This window comes from Phyllopteryx taeniolatus, chromosome 10 (genome assembly GCF_024500385.1).
Source record: "Phyllopteryx taeniolatus isolate TA_2022b chromosome 10, UOR_Ptae_1.2, whole genome shotgun sequence".
Classification (NCBI taxonomy): Eukaryota; Metazoa; Chordata; class Actinopteri; order Syngnathiformes; family Syngnathidae; genus Phyllopteryx; species Phyllopteryx taeniolatus.
In genome coordinates, this window is record NC_084511.1 from 5,136,727 (window position 1) to 5,151,302 (window position 14,576).

Sequence of the window (14,576 nt, forward strand, 5' to 3'; positions counted from 1 at the left end):
ATAGTCAACTGGTGTATGGAGTTGCTATGCCAGCACACTGAGGAAGGGCGGGCTCGGCCGCTTCCACCCGAAAGGAGAGCCCAGCCAGCGCCCCCTTCCCATGGGGTTATCCAGTTGGGGGGACATGAACCACGCCCCGGGACCCAGGGGGGGGCGGGTCCCCCAGTCTCACCAAAGCGTCCCGACCAGCCACCACATGGCCTTACTGGCCACTGCTTTGTTACGTACATCAAAGTTTACATACAGTAAGTGTTGAAACATGGTCCCAGATCTGGTAGGTCCTAATCCACACTTTCATATGTCTCCTAAATATCATGAAGTTAGGAGATTCTTTGAGTGTAGTACACTATCAGAGAGCTTACTACCTTCATACAGTATGACATTTTGTCCAAATACAGTTCACCTAAAAGGAAGTTCAAAATCACCTGTAGAGGTGGCTGTGGTGTTTCGCGTTTTCGAAACATAAGTTATTTTCTGTTTGATAAAGTCATTCAGTGGTGGTGGTGCTAGTCATTCTAAAACTTTATATAACGTGCAAGCAATTTTTTAATTTTTTTAAGTTTTTAAAACTGAGGAGTTTGTACTTTGAACAGATATTGCAAAGATGATATGAAATGTTTTTTTTGTCCAGGAGTTTCAAGGCATTTTTTTTATATATGGACTCCACAGGTTTAAGATTTGTTCCTCCAGTAAACAACCAGCAAGTAATACAGTAGTCAGTGTACAAGAGAATCATTGAATGCAGGAAGGTTAAGGCAGTTCTCTCAGTCAGGGAAGCTCTTATTTGTTTACACATACATACACACACACACACACACACACACACACACACACACACACACACAGTGTGTACGGAAAGTATTAAGACCCCCTTAAATGTTTAACTCTCTGTTATATTGCAGCCATTTGCTAAGATCATTTAAGTACATTTTTCCCCAATTAATGTACACACAGCACCCCATATTGACAGAAAAAAACAGAATTGTTGAAATTTTTGCAGATTTATTAAGAGAGCAAAACTGAAGTATTCAAACCCTTTGCTGTGAAACTGATATATTTAACTCGGGCTCTGTCCATTTCTTCTGATCAACCTTGAGATGGTTCTACACCATCATTGGAGTCCAGCTGTGTTTAATTATACTGATTGGACTTGATTAGGAAAGCCACACACCTGTCTATATAAGACCTGACAGCTCAGTGTATGTCAGAGCAAATGAGAATCATGAGGTCAAAGGAACTGCCTAAAGAGCTCAGAGACAGAATTTTAGCAAAGCACAGATTTGGCCAAGGTTACAAAAAAAAAATCTGCTGCACTGACGGTTCCTAAGAGCACAGTGGCCTCCATAATCCTTAAATGGAAGACGTTTGGGATGACCAGAACTCTTCCTAGAGCTGGCCATCCGGCCAAACTGAGCAATCGGGGGAGAAGAGCCTTGGTGAGAGAGGTAAAGAAGAGCCCAAAGATCACTGTGGCTGAGCTCCAGAGATGCAGTCGGGAGATGGGAGAAAGTTCTAGAAAGTCAACGATCACTGCAGCCCTCCACCAGTCGGGGCTTTATGGCAGAGTGGCCCGACGGGAGCCTCTCCCCTCAGACACATGAACGCTTGCGTGGAGTTCGCTAAAAAAAAAAAAAAAAAAACTCCTCAAGGACTCCAAGATGGTGAGAAATAAGATTATCTGGTCTGATGAGACCAAGATAGAACTTTTTGGCCTTAATTCTAAGCAGTATGTGTGGAGAAAACCAGGCACTGCTCATCACCTGTCCAATACAGTCCCAACAGTGAAGCATGGTGGTGGCAGCATCATGCTTTGGGGGTGTTTTTCAGCCGCAAGGACAGGACGACTGGTTGCAATCAAAGGAAAGATGAATACAGGCTAGTACAGGGATATCCTGGACGAAAAGCTTCTCCAGAGTGCTCAGGACCTCAGACTGGGCCGAAGATTCACCTTCCAACAAGACAATGACCCTAAGCACACAGCTAAAATAACAAAGGAGTGGCTTCAGAACAACTCCGTGACTGTTCTTGAATGGCCCAGCCAGAGCCCTGACTTAAACCCAATTGAGCATCTATGGAGGGACCTTTAAATGGCTGTCCACCAACGTTCACCATCCAACCTGACAGAACTGGAGAGGATCTGTGAGGAGGAATGGCAGAGGATCCCTAAATCCAAAAAGACTCATGGCTGTATTAGCTCAAAACGGTGCTTCTACTAAATACTCAGCAAAGGGTGTGAATACTTATGGATGTGAGAGATTTCAGTTGTTCTTTTTCATAAATCTGCAAAAATTTCAACAATTCCGTTTTTTTTTCTGTCAATATGGGGTGCTGTGTGTACATTGAGGAAAACAATTCCGTTTTTTTCTGTCATTTTAGCAAATGGCTGCAATATAACAGTGAAACATTTTAAAGCGGTATATTTATATATATATATATATATATATATATATACACACACACACACATTGGGTACGGAAAGTATCAGACCCTTTGCTGTGACACTCATATATTTAACTCGGGTGCTATCCATTTTGACTTATCTTGAGGAATTTCCACTTAAGTTGGATCAGCCTGTGATGTGATTTTCCACTTATATTTTGCGCATGATTCCAAAGCCAGACCTCAATTGGGTAATAATTTTGATTTACAGTGATCATTTTTATGTTATTTTGTTCTTAACGCATTCAACTATGTAATGAACAAAGACTTTCAACTGGAAAATTTCATTCATTGAGATCAAGGATGTGTGATTAGTGTTCCCTTTATTTAAACAACAGGTGAAAAGTCATACACGTACACACACACACGGCGGTGGCATATTGGAATGAAAGTGTACAGCTTTTTCCATAAACTCTAGATGGTGCCATACATTTAAAAATTGGGAACGTTTTCACCCCCCCAATCCCCTCTATACCTATGTATAATGCGCACTATTGACTTGACAATTTTTTGAGGAAAGAAATGCGCATTATACACAAGAAATTACGGTACTCCCATTGTTAAATCATGACTTAATCATGGCTAATCACAATTTTTGGTTAATTTTCACCGATCACACCCAAGCCTGATTACTTCCAGACCTGCTCAATCAAGAAATTACTTAAACTGAAACTGTCTCGACAAATTCAAGTCAGACAAAAGATCTACAAAAGCTGCAACAAAATGACACGAGCCAAAGAAAATCCAGAACAGTTGAGAAACAAAATATGCTATTGCAGTTTAGACAACTACTTATATTTATCATTAACAAACTACAGTGCTTGGGAACATGAGGCAAGTCAATAATCAAGACACTTGATTCGGCACACGTCAAAAGTGTAGACCTATTTTCAGCCTTTGTTTTAGTAATGACTAATAAAACAAAGAAAATACACTATATTATTAACTATCCCTAATTAAAATGCACACAACTACAATATCGAAAAAAAATATTTTATTTATAAACAGAGCAGTCTGAGGCAATGACGTCACGTGACATATTGCACGCTTTCAGCACAACGTCAACTCACGTGTACCCAAGCAGCCAGCGGTGCAAACAATAGACGGGGACAAGGGATTGGCATACTCAAGCTGGAAATACAGTCACTACTTCGAGTTTCTCGAAAGAGGACAATACTAAGGTTATTTGTACATTATGCACACACACACACAGTTGCCTTCATGACCCCCACACAAATCGGGAGGGTTGCTACAGTCGATGTCTGTCTGTCTATATATATATATATATATATATATATATATATACATACACACACACACTTCCCATAGGCTCACCACTGTGGGAGGGGCCATAAGGGTCAGGTGCAATGTGAGCTGGGCGGTGGCCGAAGGCAGGGACCTTGGCGATCTGATCCCTGGCTACAGATGCTGGCTCTAGGAACGTGGAACATCACCTCAGGCCCAAACGTATCGTGAGGGTCTGCTGGGAACATCTGTCAGAATCCCCTATCAGAAGGCGTTTCAACTCCCATCTCCGGCAGAACTTCATCCACCTTCCGAGGTAAGCTAGGGACATTGAGTCCAAGTGGACCATGTTCCATGCCTCCATTGCTGAAGCGGCCGACCGGAGCTTTGGCCGTAAGGTGGTCGTTGCCTGTTGTGGCGGCAACCCCCAAACCCCGTTGGTGGACACCAGCCAACACCATGGTTGGCCATCAATGCCATCAAGCTGAAGAAAGAGTCCTATCGGGCCTTTTTGGCCTGTGGGACTCCTGAGGCAGCTGATGGGTACTGGCTGGCCAAGCGGAATTCAGCTTTGGTGGGTGCTGAGGCAAAAACTTGAGCGTGGGAGGAGTTTGGTGAGGCCATGGAGAAACTGTTTCGAGGAAATTCTGGTCTACCATCTGGCGTCTTGGGAGGGGGAAGCAGTGCAACATCAACACTGTGTATAGTGGGGATGGGGCACTGCTGACCTCAACTTGAGACGTTGTGTGTGGGTGGGGAGAATTCTTCAAGGCCTCCTCAATTTCCTGAGGCAGGCTCTCCTATCTCTGGGGTTGAGGTCACCGTCGTGGTTAAAAACCTCCTCAGTTTAACAGACTAATGGGTGGGGGGCGTTGAAGCACTTTTTTTTCATGGCCGAAATTGTCACGTTTGGGGTGGTCGAAGGAGAGGAAGTCAAGGCAAAAACATGGAAGACCCAAGAAGAAGAAGAATCACCTGTTATTGTCATGAACATGGATGCACATGAAATTTGTTCTCTGCATTTAACCCATCACAGTGAACACATACACGTTAGTGGAACACACTGGAGCAGGGGGCAGCTGAAGCGCCCGGGGAACATTTCGGGGTATCAGTGTCTTGCTCAAGGACACCACAGCCGTGAGTTGTTGGCGGATGGTCCAGTCAGGGTCTTGAACCTAGGTCCCCCATGGTGGCAGGCGATGATCTTTAACCATTGGGTCACGGCTGCCCAAGTGCAGAGAAGCAACGCAGTAGTGCAGAAGTACATAAAAAAATTACATTAAATTCCAAAAACAAAGGCAAACAAGGATCATGGAAAAGTCTAAATGCTAAATTAACAAAGTCCAAAATCTAAACACAAAGTAACAAAGAAACACTTGAGTAAACCCGAAACAAGACATGACTGAACGACACAACTATGACATGACACAGACAGTGACAATGACACCTGACAACGAACCGACAAAAACTGAACGAAACCAGGGAACTAAATACAAACAGATTGACGAGACAACGAGGAACACCTGGACAAGACACGAGTGGCTGGAGAGAGCTGATTGGTCGACAAGGTAGAAGGTTGACGAGAACAGGTGGACACAACAACCAAATGACCACACAACAAACATGGAACAAAACTAAACAACCCAAAACACAGACCATGACAGTACCCCCCTCTAAAGGAACGGATCCCAAAGAAAACCAAAAAGTCACCAACCCAGGGTGGGTCGAAGGGGGCCTGGAGGAGGGTTCAGAGTCCACCCCTCAGGTCAGTCTGGTGGCCGTCCAGGCCACCCGAGGTGAGGTGCTTGGATGAGCGGTACAGGAGATCGTCCAGGACGCCAAGCACCAGGGTCTTTACAGGGCTATTCATGCGGAGAGCCACGGTGCCAAACCCAATGGTAATGAAGGGGCCAGGCAATAGAGTCTCGAGTGGGGTCGGGTGGCAGCCGCTGGACGAGCGCCGCCGGAGCCGGGAGACGGCCGCTGGACGAGCACCGCTGGGTCGGGAGACGGGTGGGGTGGTCGAAGCCGAGGAAGGCAAGGCAAAAACATGGAGGTCACAAGTGCAGGGAAGCAGGGAGGCAACGCAGTAGTGCAGGAGTATATAAAAAATTATATTTAATTCCAAAAACAAAGGAAAACAAGGATCATGCAAAAGTCTAAATGCTAAATTAACAAAGTCCAAAATTTAAACACAAAGTAACAAAGAAACGAGTAAAACCAAAACAAGAAACAAGACATGACTGGTGAAATAACTGAACGACACAACTGGCAACTATGACATGACACAGACAGTGACAATGACATACTGCAAAGACACCTGACAACGACAATGAAGCGACAAGAACTGAAAGAAACCAGGGAACTAAATACAGATTGACGAGACAGCGAGGAACACCTGGACAAGACACGAGTGGCTGAAGAGAGCTGATTGGTCAACACAAGGTAGAAGGTTGACGAGAACAGGTGGACACAACAACCAAATGACCACACAACAAACATGGAACAAAACTAAACAACCCAAAACACAGACCATGACAGTACCCCCCTCTAAAGGAACGGATCCCAAAGAAAACCAAAAAGTCACCAACCCAGGGTGGGTCGAAGGGGGCCTGGAGGAGGGTTCAGAGTCCACCCCTCAGGTCAGTCTGGTGGCCGTCCAGGCCACCCGAGGTGAGCGCACGACAAATATGGAAAACAGGAAAACATGGAACAAAACTAAACAACCCAAACCATAACACAGACCACACAGAAATACCATACAATACAAAATAATTGTTTAAAATTTTTTTGTGGCCTTAAACACAACAGAATTACTGTAAATATAAAAAAGCTTGAAAATGTTTGAAAAGTTTTGAAGTTGATCCAAACTTACCTGCATCCGGAACTCGAACCTGCCATTTTCAAGAGCGCAGCGAGTCAGTGTGTGAGCACATGGCTAATTTACAAGCGATTTGCTTGCGTCCTGGCGCATTACACTTATATAGCGCTTTTCTAGGCACTCAAAGACCATTTACAATTTCACGCATTATTCATTCACTCCTCAGTCACACTCTGGTGGTGGTCAGCTAGTACTTGTGTAGCCACAGCTGCCATGGGGCAGTCTGACGGCAGTCAGACTGCCATTCTGCCATTCTCCGACCACCACCAAACATCCAACCACATTCATTCGTAGGCAATGTGGGTTAAGTGTCTTTTCCCAGGGACACAACGACAACATGCGTTCAGGTAGGGATACAAACCAGCGATCCTCCAGGGTGTACTCAAAGAGCTCATCTAAGATGGACTGATGCAAAGTGTAAAAGAGTTCTGTGGTCCGTCGAGTCCACATTTCAAATTGTTTTTGGAAATTGTGGACGTCATGTCCTCCGGACCAAAGAGGAAGAGAACCACCCGGACTGTTATGGACGCAAAGTTCAAAAGCCAGCATATGTGATGGTATGGGGCTGTGTTAGTGCCAATAGCATGGGTAATTACACATTTGTGAAGGCACCATTAATGCTGAACGGTACATACAGGTTTTGGAGAAACATATGCTGCCATCCAAGTTTTCTTCATGGACGCCCCTGCTTATTTCAGCATGGACACCCCTGCTTATTTCAGCAAGACAATACTAAATCACATTCTGCACGTGTTACAACAGCGTGGCTTCATAGTAAAAGAGTGCGGGTACTAGACTGGCCTGCCTGCAGTCCAGACCTGTCTCCCATTGAAAATGTGTGGCGCATTATGAAGCATAAAATACGACAACAGAGACCCCAGACTGTTGAACAGCTGAAGCTGTAGATCAAGCAAGAATTGGAAAGAATTCCACCTACAAAGCTTCAACAATTAGTGTCCTCAGTTCCCAAATGTTTATTGAATGTTGTTAAAATAAAAGGTGATGTAACACAGTGGTAAACATGACCCTATCCCATCTTTTTTTGGAACGTGTTGCTGCCATAAAATTCTCAGTTAACGATTATTTTCTAAAAACAAAGTTTATCAGTTTGAACAATAAATATCTTATCTTTGTAGTGTATTCAATTAAATATAGGTTGAACTTGCTTTGCAAATCATTGTTTTCTGTTTTTATTTATGCTTAACACAATGTCCCAACTTCATTAGAATTGGGGTTGTAGAAACTGTGGACAACCTTAAATTGAATCAGATTAAGCTTGGACCAAGATGTGCTGTCATTTACTGGTGTTAATGCAGAGTCCCGGTCACTGTCAATCATAACTCTACCAAGTTCTGCTTCCCAATCTTTTCTGAATTTAATCGAGAGATGTTCTTAAGGTGGAAAATCAAAGCATACATTTTGGAGAGAAGACCCTTCTGATTTGTGGGAATGTCCAAAATTGTGTCAATTTCTAAATTAGGTGAAATATTGGGAAAAGTGCGGCACAGTGGGCGACTGGTTAGAGCGTCAGCCTCACAGTTCTGAGGACCCGGATTCAATCCCTGGCCCCGCCTGTGTGGAGTTTGCATGTTCTCCCCGTGCCTGCGTGGGTTTTCTCCGGGCACACCGGTTTCCTCCCACATCCCAAAAACATGCATTAATTGGAGACTCTAAATTGCCCGTAGGCATGACTGTGAGTGCGAATGGCTGTTTGTTTCTATGTGCCCTGCGATTGGCTGGCAACCAGTTCAGGGTGTACCCCACCTCCTCCCCGATGACAGCTGGGATAGGCTCCAGCACGCCCGTGACCCTAGTGAGTTAGAAGCGGCTCAGATAATGGATGGATGGATTGGGAAAAGTGGTGCTATTTAATTTCACAAAATTCTCGACCTGGAGTACCGTAAATTTAAAAAATCAAATGAAGCATTCACTTTTGACAATTTACCTTTCACTGTACCTCACTTCCCTCTTTGCTTTATTTTAACACATTATTAATACTGCTTCTCTATAAGTTGTCATTTTATGTTGATTTATTTTTCTATTTATCTGCTTGTGGTAAAAAGGAAGGTGATACTGCATATTACTTTTCACTCTGATTGATTTCTAATAATATGTAGGACTGGAAATTTGGAGTTGTGGGGGTGTGGGGGATTGTAAAGAATTGTTTACTATTAACAAGCAATGCCCTATAGAGTACTGCTGAATATCTACAGTAGTTGAATTGACTGGGTAGTCACTTAATTACACACAAGCTTCAACTCACAGTTTGATAATGACTTAGTGCCATAGTGCCATAAATCAACCATGAATGTGAAATAAGCATAAATGTTAAATAACATATATTCAATGAACTCCTCGTAACATAAAAACACAACAACAAAGATAAACATCTTTTTTACTGTAATAATTAAAATTTGCATGTCACGATGAATCATGGGAACCACGTGGCTTTTCTGTCATCATACTAGCGGCTACTAGCCTAAACTGGAGCCTCCCAACCTCGATGCTTTCTGCTGCTCGGCTCAGGGGAATGCTTATTGATGCTATTTTGCGCCGCCCAGCTTGTCAGCGCACCATAAATCACTAATCATCGCCTCCATGAAAGCTACTAAACTTAACTTTTAGACAAGTATCGTTACAACCAAGGACAAGAGAAGAGACAGACGGAAACACGGTGCTAATCGCTAAGCTATCTCTTGAACGCAAAACACCAAAATAGGTGATTGGGTGATACAGTACACTTGTCACACTAGTCTGGCTGGAACCGCGTTATAGCAGAGATTAGCCAACTTTGAAGAGCAAAATAGCAGGCTAATTGTGTTTATAGAGGAAAATATAGTAATATATGATGCCAGACAGCCATCACGGACCGGAAACAGGAAACGAATTACTACGTCACCGCTGCTATGTCACTTGAGAAAATGAACCTATAATTTAAAATTACATTAATATAATCAATCTTTTTAATATAAGTTTATTAGTCCCGCAATCGGGGATTTTGAATAATTTCAGCAGCCACAGTTGATACAAAGGAAATACCAAAATAAAATGCAAGAGAAGACGTGGCTGCAAATGTGTCCGCCATTCCAGCCATCCATTTTCTGTACCGCTTACCCTCACACCGGTCCCGGCTATGCTGTAATTTAGAGTTTTCAATCAACCTAACACGAGTGCCCGCAGAAAACCCACGCAGGCACGGGGAGAACATGCAAACTCCACACAGGCGAGGCCGGCCGATTTGAACTCCGGTCCTCAGAACTGTGAGGCAGATGTGCTAACCAGTCGCCCACCGTGCCGCCGTCCGCCATTCCAAAGTTAATACTTTAAAATAAATAACGTTATGTTTATTTATAACGATTATGATTATGTAATGATTATGTGGTGAAATTAAACAGTATGCATTATTGTTTTTATCCTATTATATTATATACTTCCATAACTGTCCCGTGGTAATGTTCTTAACATAATTTTAAAAACATGGAAATTCAGACAAATTGTTCTGGAAGTGAATTTCTATAAGTTGGTATCTCTGCAGTCATAGCCATAAATGCAATTCTACTTATAATTGGTATAGTATTAAAATTAATAATTGGCTGGTTTGATTTATTTTTATATTTTAATTAAAGTTCAACACTTTGTGTTGCATTTTTTTGTATAGAAAGAACTCACAAATAAAGTTCGATTGATTGATTGATGATTTATTTCTGTGGTTCTGACCTGGTCGCCAGGCACATACAGTATAAACAACAACCATTTGCACTCACACTCACACCTATGAGCAATTTAAGAGTCTTCAATTAACCTACCATGCATGTTTTTGAGATGTGGGAGGAAACCGGAGTACCTGGAGAAAACCCACGCAGGCAACGGGGAGAACATGCAAACTCCACACAGGCGAGGCCGGATTTGAACCTGGGTCCTCAGAACTGTGAGGCAGATGTGCTAACCAGATGGCCACATGCGCTGAATAGTTCACATATTTTCTCAAATTATTAGACAGAAGGTAATATTATGTTATAAAATTATTAATAAAGAATACAAACACAAATTAACTGAAGATCAATGGATGGCATAGTTGAACTGGTTGGAAAACTTTTCATGTTTTTTGCTGTCAACTTTATTCATCGTCTCGGCAACTCTTTGCATGGCGCTCCTACAGGGACAAAAAGTAAGTCGGTTGAGAAAAAGTAGAAACAACAGTCTTTGTTGCAGAGACAGTGTTAAATCCTGAGATAAGACCAGAAAAAAAACCTACTTATTGAATATCCGTTTCTCAAGCCGAGACCGTGGTGTGTTGGCGCTCTGCTTCAGATTGCTGAGGTTGGGGTATTTTTTCTTTTTTCCTTTGCCCCGTTTATCCATTCTGTCAGAACCTAGGCTTTGTCCTGTTTCAATCTCAATGTCTCGAACTAGCCCTGGATCATGCCAGTCTAAAACATATAAAACAGATCAGATAATAATTCTGAGAGGACAAACAAGATTCTCAAGAACATCCTCAGTCATATTCATTTTGATTTGCTATCTTTTTACAGTTGAAAAAAGTGAGTAGAGCAAAACTACTATTCAAGCTATTCACACAATGTATAATGTACAGTGCCGTGAGAAAGTGTTGGCCCCCTTCTCAAATTCTTATATTTTTGCATAGTTTCCCCACTTCAATGTTTAAGATCATCAAACAAATGCAAATAGACAAATATAACCCAAGTGAACTTAAAATGCTGTTTTAAAATGGTGATTTCATTTACTAAGAAAAATAAACTATTCAAAGTTGAAAAAGTACTTACCTCCTTGTTAAATCATGAATTAATTGTGGCTAATCACAACTTTTGGTACATTTTCACTGATCACATCCAAGCCTGATTACCTCCAGACCTGATCAATCAACAAATCACTTGAAACAGAATCTGTCCCGACAAAATCAAGTTGCACAAAAGATCTAAAAAAGCTGCAACAAAATGGCACGATCCAAAGAAATTCCAGAACAGTCGAGAAACAAAGTAATTGACATCTCTCGGTCTGGAAAGGGTTACAAAAGCCATTTCTAAAGCTTTGGGATTCCAGCGAACCATCAGGAGAGCCATTATCCTCACATGGAGAAAACCAGGAACAGTGGTGAACCTTCCTAGAAGCGGCCAGCCTATGACGATTACCCCAAGAAAACAGCAAGTACTCATCCAGGAGGCCACAAAGGCACAACTTCTAAAGAACTGTAAGCCACCCATGTCTCAGTTAAGGTCAGTGTTCATGACATAACAATAAGGAAGAGACTGGGCAAAAAATGGCATCCATGGGAGAGCTCTAAGGCGAAAACCAATACTGACCAAAAAGAACATAAAGGCTTATCTTACTGTTGCCAAAAACATCTGAATGACTCCAAAGACTTTTGGGAGAACATTATATGGATTGACGAGATGAAAGTTGATCTTTTTGGAAGGTGTGTGTCATCTGACATAACTGTAGCACAGGATTTCAGAAAATGAACATCATACCAGCAGTCAAACATGGTGGTAGTAGTAGTGATTGCCTTGGGTTGTTTTGCTCCTTCAGGACCTGGACAACTTGCTGTGATGATGGAACCATGAATTCGACTCTTTAACAGAAAATCCTCAAGGGGAATGTTAAGCCATCAGTTTGTGACCTCAAGCTGAAGCACACTTCGGTTCTGCAGCAGGATGTCAATCCAAAACACACCAGCAAGTCAACTTCTGAATGGCTTAAAAAACAAAATGAAGCTTTTGAAGTGGTCCAGTCAAAGTCCAGACTTGAATCAGACTGAAATGCAGTGGCATGACCTTTAAAAGGCCGCGCATGCTCGAAACCCCTCCATTTTTACTGATTTCAAACAATTCTGAAAGGAAGAGTTGGGCCAAATTATCGGCACTCAGATGTGAAAGACTCATTGCCAGTTATAGAAAACGCTTGATTGAAATTGTTCCTGCTGAAGATGGCCCAAACAGTTAATAGGTTTAGGGGGCCGTTACCTTTTCACACAGGGCAAAGCAACTTTGAAGATTTATTTTTCTTTAATAAATGAAATCATTTAAAAACAGCATTTTAAGGTCACTTGGGTTACATTTGTCTGACATTTACATTTGTTTGATGAACTGTGATCTCTTCTATAATAGAACTCCACAAACATTGCAACGTGCATATCATAAGCCACAGATACCAGAGCCTTCGATGAAAACAAAAGCAAACGGGCGAAGGACTGTTAGCAAAACAGCAGCAAAGTCACCGGACTGGCAGATTCACAGTACACACTAATCACAGTTCAGTTCTTGCAGTTACAGTGCATCACATCACTTTTCTTTTTCATGATGAGCATAGTGCAGTTACTCACCTGCACATCTTTGGTTAAGTTAGCATTGCTGGCTATTCGACTATTACTGTAATTTCTCATGTATAATACGCTCTTGAGTATAATGCAAACCCCCAAAGTCGACCCCCCAAATCAGGAAGTCTTATACCTATGTACTATACTATGACTTTCTCAACTTTCATATTTTCATATGCTTAACAAAGTTAGTGATCATCCACATTTGATAATTTTTTCATATATATATATATATATATATATATATATATATATAATGCATCTACTGAATCAGTTATTAATAACAGTTAAATTCAATCCTCCATATTGTATTCAATGTTGTGGCAGTGGTGCACCCAAGTGACATAGATGTGATACTGCAATTTAAATGTAGGCAATCTCAACAGCAACAAATCATTGACACTAACCACTTACTTGCTAATGCCTAGATCAGACTACAGGATTTTAGCCTTGTTTTTGACAAAGTATGATAATAGACAGCCATTTTGACAGACTTTGAGATATACAGTGGGGCAAAAAAGTATTGAGTCAAACACCAATTGTGCAAGTTCTCCCACTTAAAAAGATGAGAGAGCCCTGTAATTTTCATTGTAGGTATACCTAGAAAAAATAATGCTCACATTTTAATCGAGTGGCGATTCCAATACTTCACAAAGAAAGTAAAATGAATGTTGAATCCGAGCTCCGTGAAATTGATTATTTTGCCACAACCACGGACTTGTGGTCGAGCCGGACAACTGAACCGTACATCAGTCTATCAGTCCATTTTATAAATACGAACTTCGAACTCAAGACCCAATGTCTACAGAAGTTATTTTTTCCCGGGGATAATCAGAATCATCTTTATTTGCCAAGTATGTCCAAAAACACACAATGAATTTGTCTCCGGTAGTTGGCGACAACAGACAGTCAATTCATAGAGAACACTTTGGAGACAGAAAGACATTGACACTGAGCAGTAAAGGGTTGCTAGTTATCTGGTAATACCAGTACATTGTTTTTTGTTTGGACAATTGTGCAAAAAGATGCAGAGTCCTCTAGCACTTGGAGCAGTTCCAATTACTAATATTGCAATAGTCCGGTGCAATGACCATTGTGCAAAGGGCGCAGAGACTTCAAGATGTGTATGCGGTTTAAAGTGACGAGTAGTGCGATAATCTAGGACAATGTTGGTTGTGCAAATGTTGCAGATACTCCTCAATCAGTGTGCAAATGGAGCAGATGCTACTCTGGCATGAGTGGCCAGCATGGCGAGACAACTACAGTGATTGCACAAGTAATGTATAATTGACCCCACAGAAATGTGACAACGAACTCAAGTCAAAAAATTGCCAGCATGTTGTAATGGAATTGTAGGTTAGGTGTTTAGGTGTTTGACCATAGTGGAGAGAATATAGCTCATGAGAGATTCATTAGCGGACTGGGATTTGAAGGCGTGACGAGTAGTGCGATAATCTGGGACAATGTTGGTTGTGCAAATATTGCAGATACTCCTCAATCAGTGTGCAAATGGAGCAGATGCTACTCTGGCATGAGTGGCCAGTATATGCAAATACTGCAGCATGGCGAGACAACTACAGTGATTGCACGAGTAATGTATAATTGACCCCACAGAAATGTGACAACGAACTCAAGTCAAAAAATTGCCAGCATGTTGTAATGGAATTGTAGGTTAGG

The 14,576-nt window shown here is 41.9% G+C and overlaps 1 protein-coding gene across 13 annotated transcripts in view; it reads right to left on the reverse strand.

Moving 5' to 3' along the window:
- Window positions 1-2,742: 2,742 nt before the first annotated feature.
- uvssa (UV-stimulated scaffold protein A) overlaps window positions 2,743-14,576 on the reverse strand; it is a 144,020-nt gene continuing 132,186 nt past the window's right edge. For 9 of the 13 annotated variants that reach the window (XM_061786602.1, XM_061786595.1, XM_061786600.1 and 6 more), the window contains 2 exons: window positions 10,821-10,995; window positions 7,525-10,718 (listed from right to left, as the gene is read on the reverse strand). In XM_061786602.1, the coding sequence (XP_061642586.1) occupies window positions 10,625-10,718; window positions 10,821-10,995 (269 nt within the window). In that variant the 3' untranslated portion in view covers window positions 7,525-10,624. Of the gene's footprint in view, window positions 4,909-5,398; window positions 5,682-7,524; window positions 10,719-10,820; window positions 10,996-14,576 lie in introns of those variants that run through there. The other 4 variants (XR_009790353.1, XR_009790354.1, XM_061786604.1 and 1 more) reach the window with 3 other exon arrangements.